The 15,770-nt window shown below is 37.4% G+C and overlaps 1 protein-coding gene across 4 annotated transcripts in view; it reads left to right on the forward strand.

Moving 5' to 3' along the window:
- Positions 1 to 13,865, forward strand: part of CNST (consortin, connexin sorting protein) — a 54,299-nt gene extending 40,434 nt beyond the window's left edge. For 3 of the 4 annotated variants that reach the window (XM_064509420.1, XM_026102610.2, XM_026102607.2), the window contains exons 10-11: positions 5,278 to 5,413; positions 9,605 to 13,865. In XM_064509420.1, the coding sequence (XP_064365490.1) occupies positions 5,278 to 5,413; positions 9,605 to 9,810 (342 nt within the window). In that variant the 3' untranslated portion in view covers positions 9,811 to 13,865. Of the gene's footprint in view, positions 1 to 5,277; positions 5,414 to 6,652; positions 6,899 to 9,604 lie in introns of those variants that run through there. The other variant, XM_026102608.2, reaches the window with a different exon arrangement.
- The last annotated feature ends 1,905 nt before the right edge of the window (positions 13,866 to 15,770 follow it).

Here is a 15,770-nt window from a genome sequence, read left to right on the forward strand (position 1 = left end):
TGCTTTCACTGATTTTGTTTTAGTACTAAAGTAAGATTCCATTAATGTCTTGACAAGTAGACTGAACTTTCCATCTGGCCATAACATTTATTTCTTTCTTGTCTTCCTGAAGCCTTTGAAGTTGCATTGCTTAGACTATGGCTATTTCATAGAATTACTATGTTTTCATACAATAGCTGTGAAAGAAATACCTAGAAAATGCACTGGCAGCCACATGAATAATAACACAGAATCCTTACATAAAAGGTGTCATGTGACAGTGAAAAACAAAATCAAGCTAATAGAAACATGGATCACAAAGGCCAATATAAATCCATCTGACTGTGAGAAAACCTGTCTTGAAGCAAGTATTTACAAAACTACCACAAATTAGAGTGGAAGGGAGAAGCAAAGATTATTTTGAAATAGCATAGATATAAAAATCATACGGTAGGGCAAAAGTCCGTTAACATTCTGCAGTTGAGGTGTAATAGTAATTTATTGAAAATGGGGAAAGGTAAATACTTGTCTGTGTATTTTACAGTTAGGAGGTTTTGTTTGACCCCATATTGAGACAAAGAGTTGCCTTATGTAGTTCCCTATTTTAGATCCTTTATATCGCTTGCTTTTAGTCTACCATTTACAGTAATTAATTAAAGGCTGAAAATCCACTAAATTCTGAATCTGGCTTTAAATAATAACAAAACTAAAATAGTACTTTATATATTGTACAGTCACTCATACTAGATATTTCTTTACCAGTATAGACCATGCACAACAATGTGCAAATGGGGGCTTCTCTAAACAAAATCACTGTCGTTATGTGGAGACTAAATTGATACAGCCTAACAAGAAGCTTTAAAGTGTGGTCGGCAGTTGGCAGCAACAGATTTCAGAAGTATCTAACCTCTTCTTAGATCTCTTTGCTATCGTACCTGGGAAAATGAAGAAGTGACACACCAGCAGTCAAACAAATTGTAACCTTAATAAAGGGACGTAGCTAATGGGACTTTCTAGTCAGTCCTTATTTCACCTAATCATAATGTAAGCAGGTGCATTTTGCCATATGAAGTAAAAGTTTGTAACATAAACTTTGTATTTGAATGACCAGGTTCTTAGGAAGACCATTAAAATCTTAATGTTTTTCCAAATAGAAAAGTATCTTTTGAAATTTCTTTCAGAAAGCAAAGATAATGAGACTGGTTAGCACAACAGAGGGTAGTAGCCATGTGGATAGCATTGTTCGTACACTGAGACTTGAAAAAAGGATTGAATATCTATTGACTGGCAACTGATTTGATAGCAGAAATGAAGCTTCCACCAAACTGTACTAAGTCTAGAGGCAATGCCCTGTGGAGATCCCCCGTTCTCTTGTATGACTCGGGTCCTGTGGCTTTGAGTTTGCGAGAATTACGTTTTTACCTGAAATGCTTACATGGTACCTTATGGGACCATTTCATGGAGCCCCAATACTTGCATGGTAGGCATCTAACCACAAGAAGTGGTTAGTCTAATTACAGTACAACTACTGAACCTGCTAAGTTAGCTCCTTTTCAAAATTGAGTTATTCACATATCAAATATATTCTTACTATTGTAGCAAAGGGGTTTGTCTACTTCTCACAGCTTAACTGAGGACAGTCTTGCCTTTTGTCAGTTTGTGGTGTGCTTATGGATTAGTGCTTTAAAATCTGGTATTGCTAGAAATAAAACTGTAGGCCTGTGCCAAGTAACTGCCTAAGGAAAAAAGCCCACAGAAGAAAATACAAACAAACCTCCTTGCTTGGATGGTTCTCTGCATCCAGACCAAAATAGTTCATACGATGTACTTTTCTTCCTAGATCTCAGTTCACAGTGCCTTCTGGTTGTTAGGTTTTTATTTATTTCTGTATGCTATGAGTGATTCCAATAGTCAAAAGTTAAATCTGTTTTCCGGAAGGGTTCAAAGTCTAGGACTGTATTTTTAGTGTTGTCTATCGTGCTTATAAAAATAAATATCATATTTAGTTGGTCATATTTGGAGAAAATATGGATAATATAAGAAATTTTTTGAATATTTTATTTAAAAATGCTGTTTTAAACAAAGAGATGAGGCAGGTAATCTCATTGGAACTTTTTTTTTTTCTAATTTTGCAGGCAGCATGTTCAACGTCTTTGATAAAGTGTAGAACTTTCCTGGGTAAAGCAGAATCACTCACTATTACTAGTGGTAAAAAGAGAAAAGCTAAAATGTTTAAGAGATTAAATCAGCCAGCAGTCACTGCTGCTTTTCTTTTTGACTGTTGGTTAAAATGCCACCGTACACCCGTGTGCCATTTTCAGTTCCTGTATGGTAATTGTAAAAGCTCCAGTCAGATGATTTTATGAAGGTCAGCAGAGCTGAGTGAGTAAGCTCAGTTATGTAGATGCTCCAACAGCATCTTTTGTTAATTAGCTAACTTAGGATTTAAAAAAATTCCATGTTTCAATAGCCTGCTTTTATGTAGTAGCTCTTTTATGTAGCACACAGTAGTTGCAGTACTGCCTGGTGCAGGCCTACATTTTTCCTCCTGTGGTTCAAGCCAAGCAGAGGCTTGACTTGTGGCTGACTGTTTTAACCACAGTTCCCTAGTTAAATTCCAGCTCAAATAGTTGTATTCTGCCTGTTTAAATTCCTCCTGCCTCCTAAAAATTGTGATGCAAAACTTGTAGTCCAGCACGGCTGCTAGGGCTGCTAGGACAGTCTGTGCCCTGTTTTTTCCCTTGGCTGTTTCATTAGTGGGAGATGGATCTAATCCAATCAATTTGCATATTGCTTTGATATCTTTCTAAATGAAAGGTATAGTAGAAAAATACACTTACAATTGCTTTAACTGACTGAGATTTTATTCGTAGCAAGACAGACCCTATTCTTATGTGATGATATTAGGTGCAGAATTGACATTTTAATGACTGAATATAAGAGAAAGAAAATGTGCTATTCAAGTTAGAAAATTTTCAGCTGCAGTTGAGAATATGGTAGAAAAATGTAAATATTGCTTTATTAAGAATTCCATATGTTTGTATTTATATTTGCATTTTAATAATAAACTCTATCTTGAGTAGGAGGCATAGCTTTGTAGGTGTTTTGCAGAACAAAATTAAAATCTGAATTGTGTGACTGGTGAATTCAAAGGCAGAATAAATATTCTAGGTTTGAATTGGGTATCATGCAAAGGAGACGTTCTTGTCTCCTTTAAAGAGGCTCTTAAGAAAGCCTTAAAGGTAGAATCTATGGCATTTGCTGGGTCAGGAGAATAACACTGGGCACATTGGTTTTTATTACAACATCAAAAGCACTTGCCCCTCTGTTTTAAGGCAAAGAGGACATTTAGTGTAGAGAAACTTGTGCTACATGGATTCATTCTGTTCAGGTCTGTATACCTTCCAAAGTAAATCCTGAAACAGAGTCACTGTAGGCTGACCAGAAAAGTAAGTGAACCTCGTTGTGGCCAGACTTCCCTTCGCCTGCCTTTTACATAACTGTAATACTGAAATGCGCATTTCCAGGTAAAGCAGCCAAAGATTGCCCTCTGCTCTTAAGCTTAGAGGAGACAGAGCTTGAAACAGAAACAGTCATTCAAAAAATACCGGAAGCCAACAGGCAGAGTTAAGCGTGTCAGTTTAAAACAAATATTTGCTGAATGGACCACCGCATGCTAATCCTCGGACAGACTAATAAAAATGCCCCACCAGCCCTATGTGGCATTCCTGACAAGCACAGTCTGAGGCACTTGTTAACATGTGTCTGATGGCAGCTAGCCTGCTGGGTGGATAGTTCAGTAGGAAACATTGATCCTCTTTGTAAAAGCAATGGCATACGTAGAGGCTTAAAATAAACTACTTTTTCAATGGACATGATTTGGATCCCCTTTCATCTCCCCCCCCACCCAAGCAAATAAGTCAAATTAATCTGCTCCTACACAAACCCCCTTCATTGTCATAATAAGGAGGTATAAACACAAGTATTCATTTTCTGCCTAGCGTGATAAATTTTCATGACAGTTCAGCAAGGCTAATTTAACATTACCAGTAAAAGCTTCACTCCAGTGCACTCCTCTGTTGTGATGAGAAGCTTGCAGACTATTATTTCTGGTTCATTTGTGCCACATAATAGTACTATATATAGTGACTTAATTTCTTTACACTACCTCCACACTTTCTCTACTTTATGAATGTTCCTCATTGCATTGTTTCATTAAATAAACTATTCAAGCTCTTGTGTAGATAATCAACATATCAATGGGAAAGGAAATATCAAAAAGGGAAGTATGTCTGAGATCGGTTTTATCCTCTCAGTTGCATTTTTGGAAATAGTTAGACTGTAGGCATATATCCTCAGTGACCAACTCTGTGAGTTGTTCAGAGCAACAATTACTTGCCCAGTTGAGGGGTATAAAATACTGCCATAGTAGAGACATGCAAATTTAATTGCTACCTGTACCAGTGAAATCATTGCAAACACTAAATGACATAGTTGGTACAGTGCATATCAAACTGTGCTACCAGTTTCTCTGAGTTCAAAGCACCATTTCTCTGATTACAACATGCATTGATGCATTATATAAGCCTACAGTGTGAAACAAGTCTAGGGGCATAAGTTCTGAAGTCACTTGCTTTCTGTTTTTTTACAGCTCTGATCATTGCAATACAAACAAGCTGTTTTGCATAGTCGTCTAATTTGATTAGATTACAGTGCTGGAGTGTTACCTCTTTTCATCTGTATGTTCCCATTCTAGCTTATTGTCTACCCTAGGGAACCAATCACAACACTGAAAAATTAATCTCACAATAAGTATTTGATAGTCCCCACAGGATTATGTCTTCAGAGAGGCAGAAGCAATGTGTCACTGACCTCCTATTGCCCACTGATGGTAGCATTTTTGAGTAGAACCCTCCTCACCACTGCCCCAACTCATGCGATTTAATAGTGTGAGCTTACAAAGAAACTGTTGCAATGAATACAAAGCATGATTCAAAGAGTCAGTCTTTGTGTATTTAACTTTGAGGGTAATTAAGGACAAGTATTATCATCTTAGCCACCTACTAGACAGCAGAATGATACTGCAGTTGTCCTGCATGTTAAGAAATGTATGTATTCAAGAAACCGTTTCACAAGTGCTGCCATAGCACTTTTTTAAGAAAAATAGCATGGAAACCATTTTTCTGCTGTTTATCTTATTTCCTCCTTAAAGCCATTGTTAAATAGATCTCAGGCTTAGATATCCAGCATCTCTTGTACCAATCACTGTTAAATGATTTTTATAATCTTTCCTGATAGATTGCTCCAGCAGAAGGTTTGGTGTCTATACTAAAGAAGAGAGATGACAGGGAAGGAAAAACAGTTGCTCAAGTCCAGCAAAAACAAACAAAGAGGAGAGTGCGATTTCAAGAAATTGAAGACCCGCTAGATCAAGGTATTTTAAAGTTATTACCTCATGGGATATGCTCTTGGGGTGCAAATGAAGTTGATGTTTTTGCTCACAAGAGCAAAGTGGACATTCAGTGCACATACCTACTGTCTTGGTTTTTTAAAACTTAAGGAAGAAATAGATGCAGGTGACTGATCGAAGATTATTTTATACCGGGTTTGGGTAACAAGGATATATAAGGTTACGATAAGTACATTTCCATTTTAAAGCTTGGTTAGACTGAAGCCACAGTTTTTTTTCCCTGCGACTGACTGATTTGTGAGTGATGTCTGATGGATGTCCTTCCATTAATGTTTAGTGCTTAGAGGTGGGAGATACAGGTTTTGTCCCTGAATCTAATCAGTGTAGCTAAAGAGGGAGGCAAAAGAAAATGGTCTGTTATGTTTTATCACAGATAGCTTTCCAAGCCTTTCTACTAGGCTGTGGGATTGTAGAGCTTCAGATTTTGACCTTGCTTTATAGTTAAACAGCCATGTAAATTTGTTAGCAGTTGAAGTATCATTAAATTTGGCTAAACAGCATCTTTTGATGGGCTAAATAGCCTCACATAAAATATTGTGCATTATTTTGCTATGCTTTTGTTTAGCATAGTCTATTGCTGTTACTACAGAAGACAGCATAATAGTAGCTGCAGTGAAGTCATTCTGTCTTTAAGCAGGAGGGGCAGATGAAAAAGTTGTTTTCCACATAAGCCAAGAACTTTCTTCTCTTACTTTGAAGAAATTACTGCTTCTCATCATGTTGTCCTTCGAGTCTAGATATAATTCATATTTGCCAAGATCATCTAAACCAAACAAAGGAAACCCTAATGTATCTGTCATGATGAAGCAGCAACTTAGGGGTTTTTTTTACCCTTTGGAGTGGTAATTATTGGGGTTATGGTTGTTGCTAGTGGCATACATAACCAGCTTTGGTTCTTCTCCCTATGGGCTATCCCAGGAGATAGAGAGTTTGTCTCCATTTTCCCCCCCTTCAGTGCTGAAGGTTGCTGGTTCATCCCCTACCCTCTGCCCTGAAAAAGAGGGAGTTTGCAAGTGATTTGGGGACAGTGAGGGTAAGTCTTGGTAATGGGGGAGTTTCCAAACATCTTAAACCTGTATAAGCTGTGATTGAGGTGAAGCCATTTATTTGCTTGATAGAGGGCCTTTCTTAAGGCATTCTGGTTATGCTGAAATTAAAGGAAGTGCAGAAGTTTGATCTATAATGGGAGTTTTCTTCTCTCAGATTTGCTTGGTAGGATGCTTGAGAACACATGCAGGAAGGGATCCCACTTACACCTGAAACTTTGAGGAAATCAAACCTGGCCACTGGATGTGAAGGAAAGATGCTCCAATTTACACATAAAACATTTTCTGCTTTTTGCGAAGCAAAATGGAACAAATAACTCCAAAGGAGTAAGACTGACCTGTCAGTATGTTTGTTTTCCCCCTCTTCCACAAGACCTACAGTGGAGTCTTAAAAACTAGCAAACTCTAGAATATGGGGACCCACAGGAATATCAGTTTTCATAAGCTTTTGATTTCTGTTGTTCCTTTGAATGAGCCACGTTTATTAATTACCCTATTCAGTGGACTGTCTGAGTTGTGCCATGGTCAGTGTCTCCTCTTATGATGATCCTGAGTAAAAGTGTATTGAGACGTTGGGCAGGGAGAGGGAAAAATAATGCTATTGGCAGATTTAAATTAGTACAAATGATCATAGGAATGTTACCGGGGATACTCGCTTGTAGGTATTGCTATATAATGTGGAAATTTTTATTACTAAAAGAAACAGGCAACATTTTTTAACAGAATACAACCAATCCCGCAGTTAGAATATTAAAGTAACATAAAAGCTGAGTACATTACCTTCTTAGTTGCCTCTTTTGCAGTGAACATATTAATGTTTTCTGCCTGGAAGGAAATAGCCAAGCACTTCCTACTATATATTTTTGCTTACTGTGGGAATTTATTGGCTTGTTATTTTGGCATCCTCAGAATCTTTTAAAATGCAAATGTGAGTAAAAGAAACTGGAATTAAAGTTTTATTCATGAACTATACTAATACTAGAGACTAATGCTTTTCATTGTGATCAGTGTTGTCTCATTGCTTTCCCTTTTTTGGGTCTAACTGTTGTGCCTTGTCTTTTTGCATGTAAATTTCATGGAATAAAAACTAGTATTTGGTTCTGAATTAATACATTACCTATTCAGTAGGGTTCTCGTCCATGGGTAGAGTTTTTAGATGCCATCGTAAAAATAATAGTTCTATTTTTGACAATGCAATTAACTCTTAAAACAAGTTTCTCAGGGTAAAGAATTCTCCATCATTTGAAATCTATAAAACAAGATGAGCTATAGCTATTTTAATTTATTTATATATATTATGTACATATATATGTATACACACACACAAACATACGTACGCACACTCATCCCAGTACGGTATGTGTGTCCATATCAGAAGTTTAGTTTAATTTAGGAACAAAAAACTTTTTTCCATTGTATGACTCGTGTTATGTAAGTCAAAGTAGGTAGTTGAAACAATCAAATTTGATCCATAAACATTGACAATGTATGTGACCTCTTTTCAGTAGCAGGGTTGGTGCCCATATTGTGATTAAACTGCATTAAAAAATGCAGCAGATCCAAACTCAGGTTTTTTCTTTTTCATTTTTTTTAAAGGCAAAGTTGTATACATTTTGGCTACTGGTAGCAATGTTTAGTGATAGATTTCTAGCAAACAGCTGCTTTTAAAAGTGCTAAAGGGAGCTGGAGCTTCTTTATGTGTCTGTCATCCATGAAAGCTTACTGGCTTGCACGAGTACACTGATATAGGGTGAAGTGACCCTCAGTAAATGTGATTACACACAGGTAGCACTGGAAGAGTGCTCTTGTTTCGGTACGTAAGTGTGGGTTTGGTTTAACATTTGGCACTTATGAAGGGGTTTTAAGCAACTGAAAAAGACAGACGTCTTGAAAGAATAAGAGCATCCACATGGATCACTGTACCTGCCTAACTGGCCAAATGTTTTGGGGAAGCAAGTCCTGAATGGAAAGCTCATGGCTGGAGTTTAAGATCTCTGTTATTCCACCTAAAAAGACTTCAGAAAAATACTTTCGGTTACAAACAGTAGTACTTTCTATATCCTCTGTTTGTGCCAGCCACTAAATGGTATTAATAGAGGTCTTCAGCACTTGAAAGTATATTAAGTGTCTGTCATACACTGAAAAGAAAATTCATTCACCGCCCAAGAGGGAGCTCATCACATCTTCCTGAAAATATTTAGAAACAATCTATGTTTTAAAAACAATTTTATTTAGAGTTTTTTTAGTGAAATTTGTTGGATTTTCTACAGATTTAGTAATTCAGAAGGAAAGGTTTTTTTATTATTATTATTATTTTAAACCAGTTTTCCAAAGTGTTTGAATTTTTCTTCTTTTACCCTTCTCTTTCTCTGCTTCCTGATGTAGGATTAAAGAGATTCAAAAGCTTTTTTTCTTAGAGCCTCTTCAATCTGACAGAAAATGCAGATGTGTTTATGCAGGCAAACAAGTTACCAAGGACAAATGAAGATGTGAGGATGCGGCAGCTCATCTGCAACCTACTTGTTGCTTTTACCTTGGAAAAACAATCATGCAAGGAGTTGCCACAGTACAGCTGATATATATATATATTAAAAAAACCCTTCACTGTAGTCTGCCATGGAGATTTTGCCTCTATTCTTACAGTGAAAATGTGGGAGTAAACACAAACTGTTCACTGTAGTGCATTCAATGGCAATACAAACAAACAAAGAATGTTTCCATTTGTTTTATTTTCAAAGTTTTAATTTCATTTCAAATATTTCCATGAAGGAAGTCTTTGGTTGTACCGACATTCTCATATTTCAGTTTATTGTGCTCCAGTATAGTATGACCCCACAAGTGAAATCAACAGGGAAAGGTGAACAGGTCGCAGAAGTGAAGCTATATAGTTACTTAGGTTTAAAAGGCTGATTTGTTTCCACATAGGCAGAGAAATACAGTTCTTGGTATGTATTCTTGTCACTTTGACATGTTGAGTATCAGTATGCGAGTCTACCTCCTGACCGATTTGTGGACAAAACCCATCTCAGATTTTCTCACACGCATTCATATTGTTTTATATATGGTCCTTTTTCACCTTTTTTCACCTTTTCTGGTCTTATATTTACAGATGAAGTGGCTGGCGGCTCCTGTATTTTGCTGATCCTGCTGTGCATAGCAACTGTTTTCCTCAGCGTTGGAGGAACTGCATTGTACTGCACTTTTGGTGACATGGAATCCCCTGTGTGTACTGATTTTGCAGCCAACATGGACTTTTATTATACCCAGATATTGCAGCGTATGGAAGAACTTAAACACTGGATAGCCTTCTCATAGTTGAAATGAGCGGAGACAGCACACCAATGATTACTGGAGAGGTTAAAAAGAAAAAAAAAGTGATTTCAAGTTCTCTATAACACTTGCCACCTTAGTAATCAAGAAAAATTCTAGTTTAGCAATCAGGTGGCAAAATGTTCACATCTTAAGTTGTAGCAGTGTGGTATGGGAGAGTAAAGTCATTCTCTTTACCCTTTTGAGATTAGGCAAGCAGCTTTTCAACATCTTGAGCAACTGAAGAAGAAAGAAGAAAATTAACTATCTTCTATCTGCTCTTCCATTGCCACACATTGTGTAAGCAATCTCTGGAAGCTTAGTAAAAGGACAGCTTTGATTTACAGCTGTTTGTGCAAAGGTGTTGCCTCCAGCTATCATGCAATAAGTCTGTGTTTTACGAAAACATTATTTTTCTTCTAAGTCTTACTATTTTTCTCCATTTTAATTCTCCTGGTGAGCCATGTAATAATTTGGGTGGAGTGAGAAGAGTGCAGCGACATTCACTGAGCCCTCATTCTGTGATAAACAGGCTGACTATATATCTTATAACTTATGGTGAATATCATGAGTGGGATAAATCTGCTGGCAGATTTAACTAAATTTCCTGGAACTTTATTTACAGTATTGTGTGAGTTGTTTTAGAAATAGAAGGTTAAAAAGGAAAATCATCAGTCTCACTGAGCACAGAAACAAGAGTAAGATATTTAGTAAATTATTCATTTTAATAGTAAAGTGGCTTTTGCCAATTTAAAAGCACCTGGAAGCAGGTGTCAGGCTAACTGAGTTTTCTTTCCATCTATGTCACTGACTTGTAGTAATCACTTTGTGCCTCGGTTTCTCCTCTGTAAATGGGGAATAATGATCCTTGCCTTTGTCTGTGAATATTTATTGAAATTAGGACTCATGTCTGATTCTCTTACATCCCAGATGAGTGCACAAGATCACTGGACTATGTGGCTGCAGTTTCTCTCAGTGAGTGAATATTTATGTAAAGTGGGACTGATTCAACAAAAGAAGTTCACAGTCTCACTTCAGATGCACAGCAGGTTGATAGTCCGGGGCATTCATTCCTGCAGACAAAGCACATTTGCATATATTTGCCCCCTCAGTTTTGACACATATTGTAAAATCTGTTCTCTCTTTTTCTGTCTGTTATACAAACAAATTTAGATCAGTAAAAAGAATCATTTTAAATGGGTATTTTTATCACGTGGTGCTCAGCCCTTCCTGTGTTGTGGTATATGAGAGAAACACTGACATGACTGTCAGAATTAGATAAACGGGCCTTTGGCCCATGCTGTGGTCAAGATGTGGCAACTGTTCTTGCACAAATAATCGCCTAGCCTTGCTGAAGGTGTTAGTATGAAATGATTCCTTTACACCTCAGGAAACAGCATTTTGAGGGGTCCACTTCACTCCACTCAGTGATTTCCTGCTTACTAACATTGTATGATGCAGTATGTTCAGGTTTAGAATATTATTTTGTAAAATATTATGAAGTGAAATCCTCAAGATATTGCTCAGAGTTATAAACATTAAATGATCATGCTTTCTGGTATTTGCAAGCGAATCATCCTTCTAGTGAGCTTGATTGTTCCTAATGCACTGTTATATTTAACGGGTTTTTAAAGTTAAAGTTAAAATCACTTTTTCTAGAATAAATTGCATGTGTGATTTCTCTTTTGTTTTCACAGCTGAGGCTATTTATACCATAGGGAGCCTCATTTGCAGCTTTATATTAAAACTAGCAGTTTTAAAATGCCCAAATTAATGAAAACTTTTGCTTTCAAAATGAAACATAAGAACAGTTTGGTATATTTTTTGTTTGTTGCTGTCAGAGTATTATAATGCTGGGCTAATATAAAGGAGAAAGGGAAAGACACTTTTGTATCTATAAGTGTGACTGACTGGTTCAGGTTATTACTTCAAGTCTGGGTTTATTTATTTAGTTTTTATTTTAAAGAAAATCTTAATTTTCTTCTTTTTTGTTAATTTACTCAAGAGTAATGAAAAAGCATGCATTCAGTTAAAATGTGTATTTATAATGACTGTGCAATGAGAATATATTTTGGGGTTCTGCAACTTTGCATTGAGCATTTCAGGATATTAAGTTTATTCCTAAAGCAGAAACTATTGATTTCAGCTTAAAAAAACTCTTTAGTTTTTGTGCACTTCATCACCAAAAAGATCAAGAGGTATAGATAAAACTATTTATGCAGAAATATATCAAATATGAAGATCAAAGATCCTCTACTTCTAGGTTCATTTTATTAAAACTATTTAAAAATAATTATTTTATTTAAAACTGTAAAGCTATTGAAAGTCAAAATAATTTTTAATAAGCAGTTCAGTTTAAAGTCAGTGGTCCAAATCTTGTGCTGTGGTATGTCAGCTTCGTGCTATATTCCCAGTGTGAAGACTCACTAATATCAGCAGACCTGCCTACAAGAAGATCATGAAGAGGTAGGGCACCACTTTTGCCAGCACATACTTGATGAAAAATGAGCGGCTAGGTGTCCCATGTAACTCAGCTATCTTCCACTTGTGCTGTCACTTGGAGCATCTCCCCAGCCTTCGCAGCTTATGCCAAGGTACCACACCTGCAAAGTCTCTCAGGATCTAAGGGAGCAGAAAGGGCGCGCCTAATCTCAGCTGTTCACTCCTCACTTGTAAGCCAGTACTTGAATCTGAATATAATTTCTGTTTGCGTTCCTGTATATATTGCTGACAGTACTAATTCTCACTTCACATGACAATTCTATCAGGACAGTAGCCTGCTCTGTAGTACGTTATCAAACTCATGGTTATGAACATAACCAAATCTGCTCTGCCTTGAACTCCAAACGGTGTGCGGGTCGGCCTGACAGGGCCTTCCTCTGTATTATGTTCTCTTCAGATTGTTAGTGACGTTGCTCCCATCTGTGTGACCTGAGTGCTTGTGATCTTACAGTCAGGTAAATCCAAGCCAAAAGAAAGAGTTGATTTGAACAGTCATTCCTCTGTCTGAGTATTTGGTTGTAAAATAATGATGAGTAACAGCTAAAACTGTTGTAAGTAGGTAGTGATCAGAGGAACATTTTGCATTTTACAGCCCTTTGTGTATAACAGTTTTCATTTATTCTGTTTCCTTCCCTGCAATTGTTTGTATGGGTTTTCTACTTGGCAATAGGGGAAAAAATATGCCGTTATAAAACTGTGCAGTTTGTAGGAAAATTCAGGGAATGGTTCAGTACTTGACAGTAGCTAAAACTCCTTCCGTAAAATATGACTGCATTTCAAGTCACGGTGTACTTTCCAAGAAGAAAGCTGTGGCCAGGTAATCAGCTGCAGCATTCTACCAGAAACCCCCACCTTCCACTTTGTTCCCTGAGCCTTAGATATATTAGAGCGGTTCTCCTAGTAGAGCAAAACCAACAAGATTCTTGCTGTAGATTCATCGTAAGCAGCCAAAAAAGAGCTTTCTGATGTCATAATTACACCCCTTCCCAAACAGCATACACTACAGCAAGAAAAGCACTCTACCATAGCAAAGCCACACTGTACCACAGGCTTGTTTTCAAAACAGTGTCAGTAAGAAGGTGTGTTTTCCACAGTCCAGATAGGCCAGCAGAAGTTTGTATTCTGGACACACTCTGTGTTTTAAAATTTTTTCCAGTACCTTTGTTTTCATACTTGGAGGAAAACGTGTATCCTGGTCATAAATGGCGGGAAGTAGTCTAACCAAAAGGGAGACTCTTGCTTAGGGCTTTCTGGGAGTAAAGGACAAGCTTGAAATACCAAAAAAAGAGAGTGGATTGGAATTTTGAATTCTTGCGTGATTGGGTACTAGTCCACTCAATGACCAAAAGGGATGTTATACTCCTGAGAAAACATGGTTGCCTAATTTCTACCATAATGTAAAACCAAGACCATCTGAAAGGAATAATAGCTATTTGTAACAAATTTAGCTTCCTTTAGCAAAAGGAGTAATAATTGTGTTTGAAACAGTCATCCAAGCTTGTAAGTCGAATACTGTAGCAAAAAAAAATAAAAATAAAAAGTGTCCCAAAGAAAACATATGAACCTTTTTGGGTACTGTGATTTCTAAATGTATGAAAAAAACTGACAGGATGTTCTGTGAAATTCAAGTAAACGAGCAGTATCTCCATTGAGAATTTTGTGATCAAACTCAAAACAGAGTGGTAAATGAGGATAATTTGCATGAGGTTTGGTTTTGTTTTTAATGTAAGTTTCTTGGATTCTCTGGTGGGTTTGTCTTTGTTTTAATAGCTAAAGGAGAAGCCACAGAGTTTGACTACTTTAGATAGGTGTGTTTAAAGTACTAAAATGTTATGTTACTGCATCATTCTGAAAACAAACTGACAGATGATAAGTTATAGAAATCCTAGCAACTGGGTGGATGACCTGGTTAGTGACCACAGGCCAATCTGCTCTTTGAATTCAATTAAAAAACCAAAACAACTCCAACTCAACCCAGCCCAACCCAGCAGTTTCTGATTTGAACAGAAGCATACCAACCCTATGTTTTCCAACATCCCCTCCCTTGGCCTTCCCCCAAAAGCCAGTGAATGAGGCCACCGAGAACTTTAGACTGGCTTAAAAAATAGTGAACTCCTAAGAGTAAATTAGCTGCATTTGTTATCTTTGGGTTTTGTGTTTTCAAGTTGTTCTTCATAACCAAAAAGAGTGAAAATAGAATTTAAAAGGGGAGAAAATAGCAGAGATTTTGGTATAACTTCACTGAAACTTGTGAGGTAACATATCACCAAACTAATCATAATATAATGTCTGGCAACCTGGAGATGAGGCCTAAAAGTGGCCTTTCTCTGTGGAAGTAATTTGCTGTTGTAAACGGTTCTTCTGTTTTAAAAAAAAAAAAAAAAAAAAAAAAAAACACTGGTTTCAGGAAGCTGATCCTAAATTTCTGAATCATGATCTGCCTCCTGACCAGGAGCATTGGTAATGTTGGGGAAACTGGATTGGCTTTCTGAACTGGTAAGTGAGCTTTTTCTGTCCAAAACAGAAAGGCTGTGTCTTAGGCTTCAGCTGTGTAGACACTACTGTGCTGATTTCAGTACCGAGTTCACTGAACATATCAGTCACTGCTTCCATCCCTTGGTTCTCTTCAACAACGTTCTTATGGACAGTCTTATACCCCTGTTTTTACAAGGAGTTGTTGCAGTCCCTGTCTGTGCCTTCATCCCAGTGAGTCTCCTTTTTTTCCTTCTGTTTCACTCCTCCTCATTATTCTTTCCCAGCATGAAATAGTATATGTTCTGCCATTCATAAGAGCATAGGTTATGGAGGTAGAAAGGGACCTCAGGAGGTTTCTAGTCCAACCTGCTTAAAGGAGAGTCAGCTCCGAGATCAGCCCAGGGTGCTCAGGCTTCATCTAGTCTCCACTTAAAGGATGGAGACGGTGCAACCTTCCCAAGCCTATTCCACTGCTCAACTATCTTCATCATGAAAACGTTTTTTCCTTACATCTCATCTGAACATCTCTTGTTTCAATTTGCCTTGTCTCTTGCCCTCCTGCTTTCCACCACTGTCAAGAGCCTGGCTTCATCTTCTTGGTAACCTCCTCATAGGTACTGGAAGGCTGCTATTGGGTTTCCCAAAGGTGTCCCTTCTCCAGGCGGTACATTGTGTCCTACTAGTGTTCTTCTGATCCTTCTCCTCACTTTATTGTCCACAGTATCCTCCTCCATGGGGATTCCCCATTCTCATATAATAGTAGGGATTCTATATGCTTCACCCTTTCCTCTTCCAACTTATAGTTTCAAATGCAGTATCAAGATTTTAAAATCAGTAAGGGGACCACAGGCAATACTGAAATAACAAGGAGAACTATTATGCTGAAAAGTATCTGACTCTCACTGATTCATTAAAGTGTAGCAGTGATTTCAAAGCTTTGCTGATTCTTACACTACTCTTTTATTAAACAGCTGGTGTTTGATGCATCA

The sequence above is a fragment of the Dromaius novaehollandiae genome, chromosome 3, assembly GCF_036370855.1.
Source record: "Dromaius novaehollandiae isolate bDroNov1 chromosome 3, bDroNov1.hap1, whole genome shotgun sequence".
In the NCBI taxonomy this organism is placed as follows: domain Eukaryota; kingdom Metazoa; phylum Chordata; class Aves; order Casuariiformes; family Dromaiidae; genus Dromaius; species Dromaius novaehollandiae.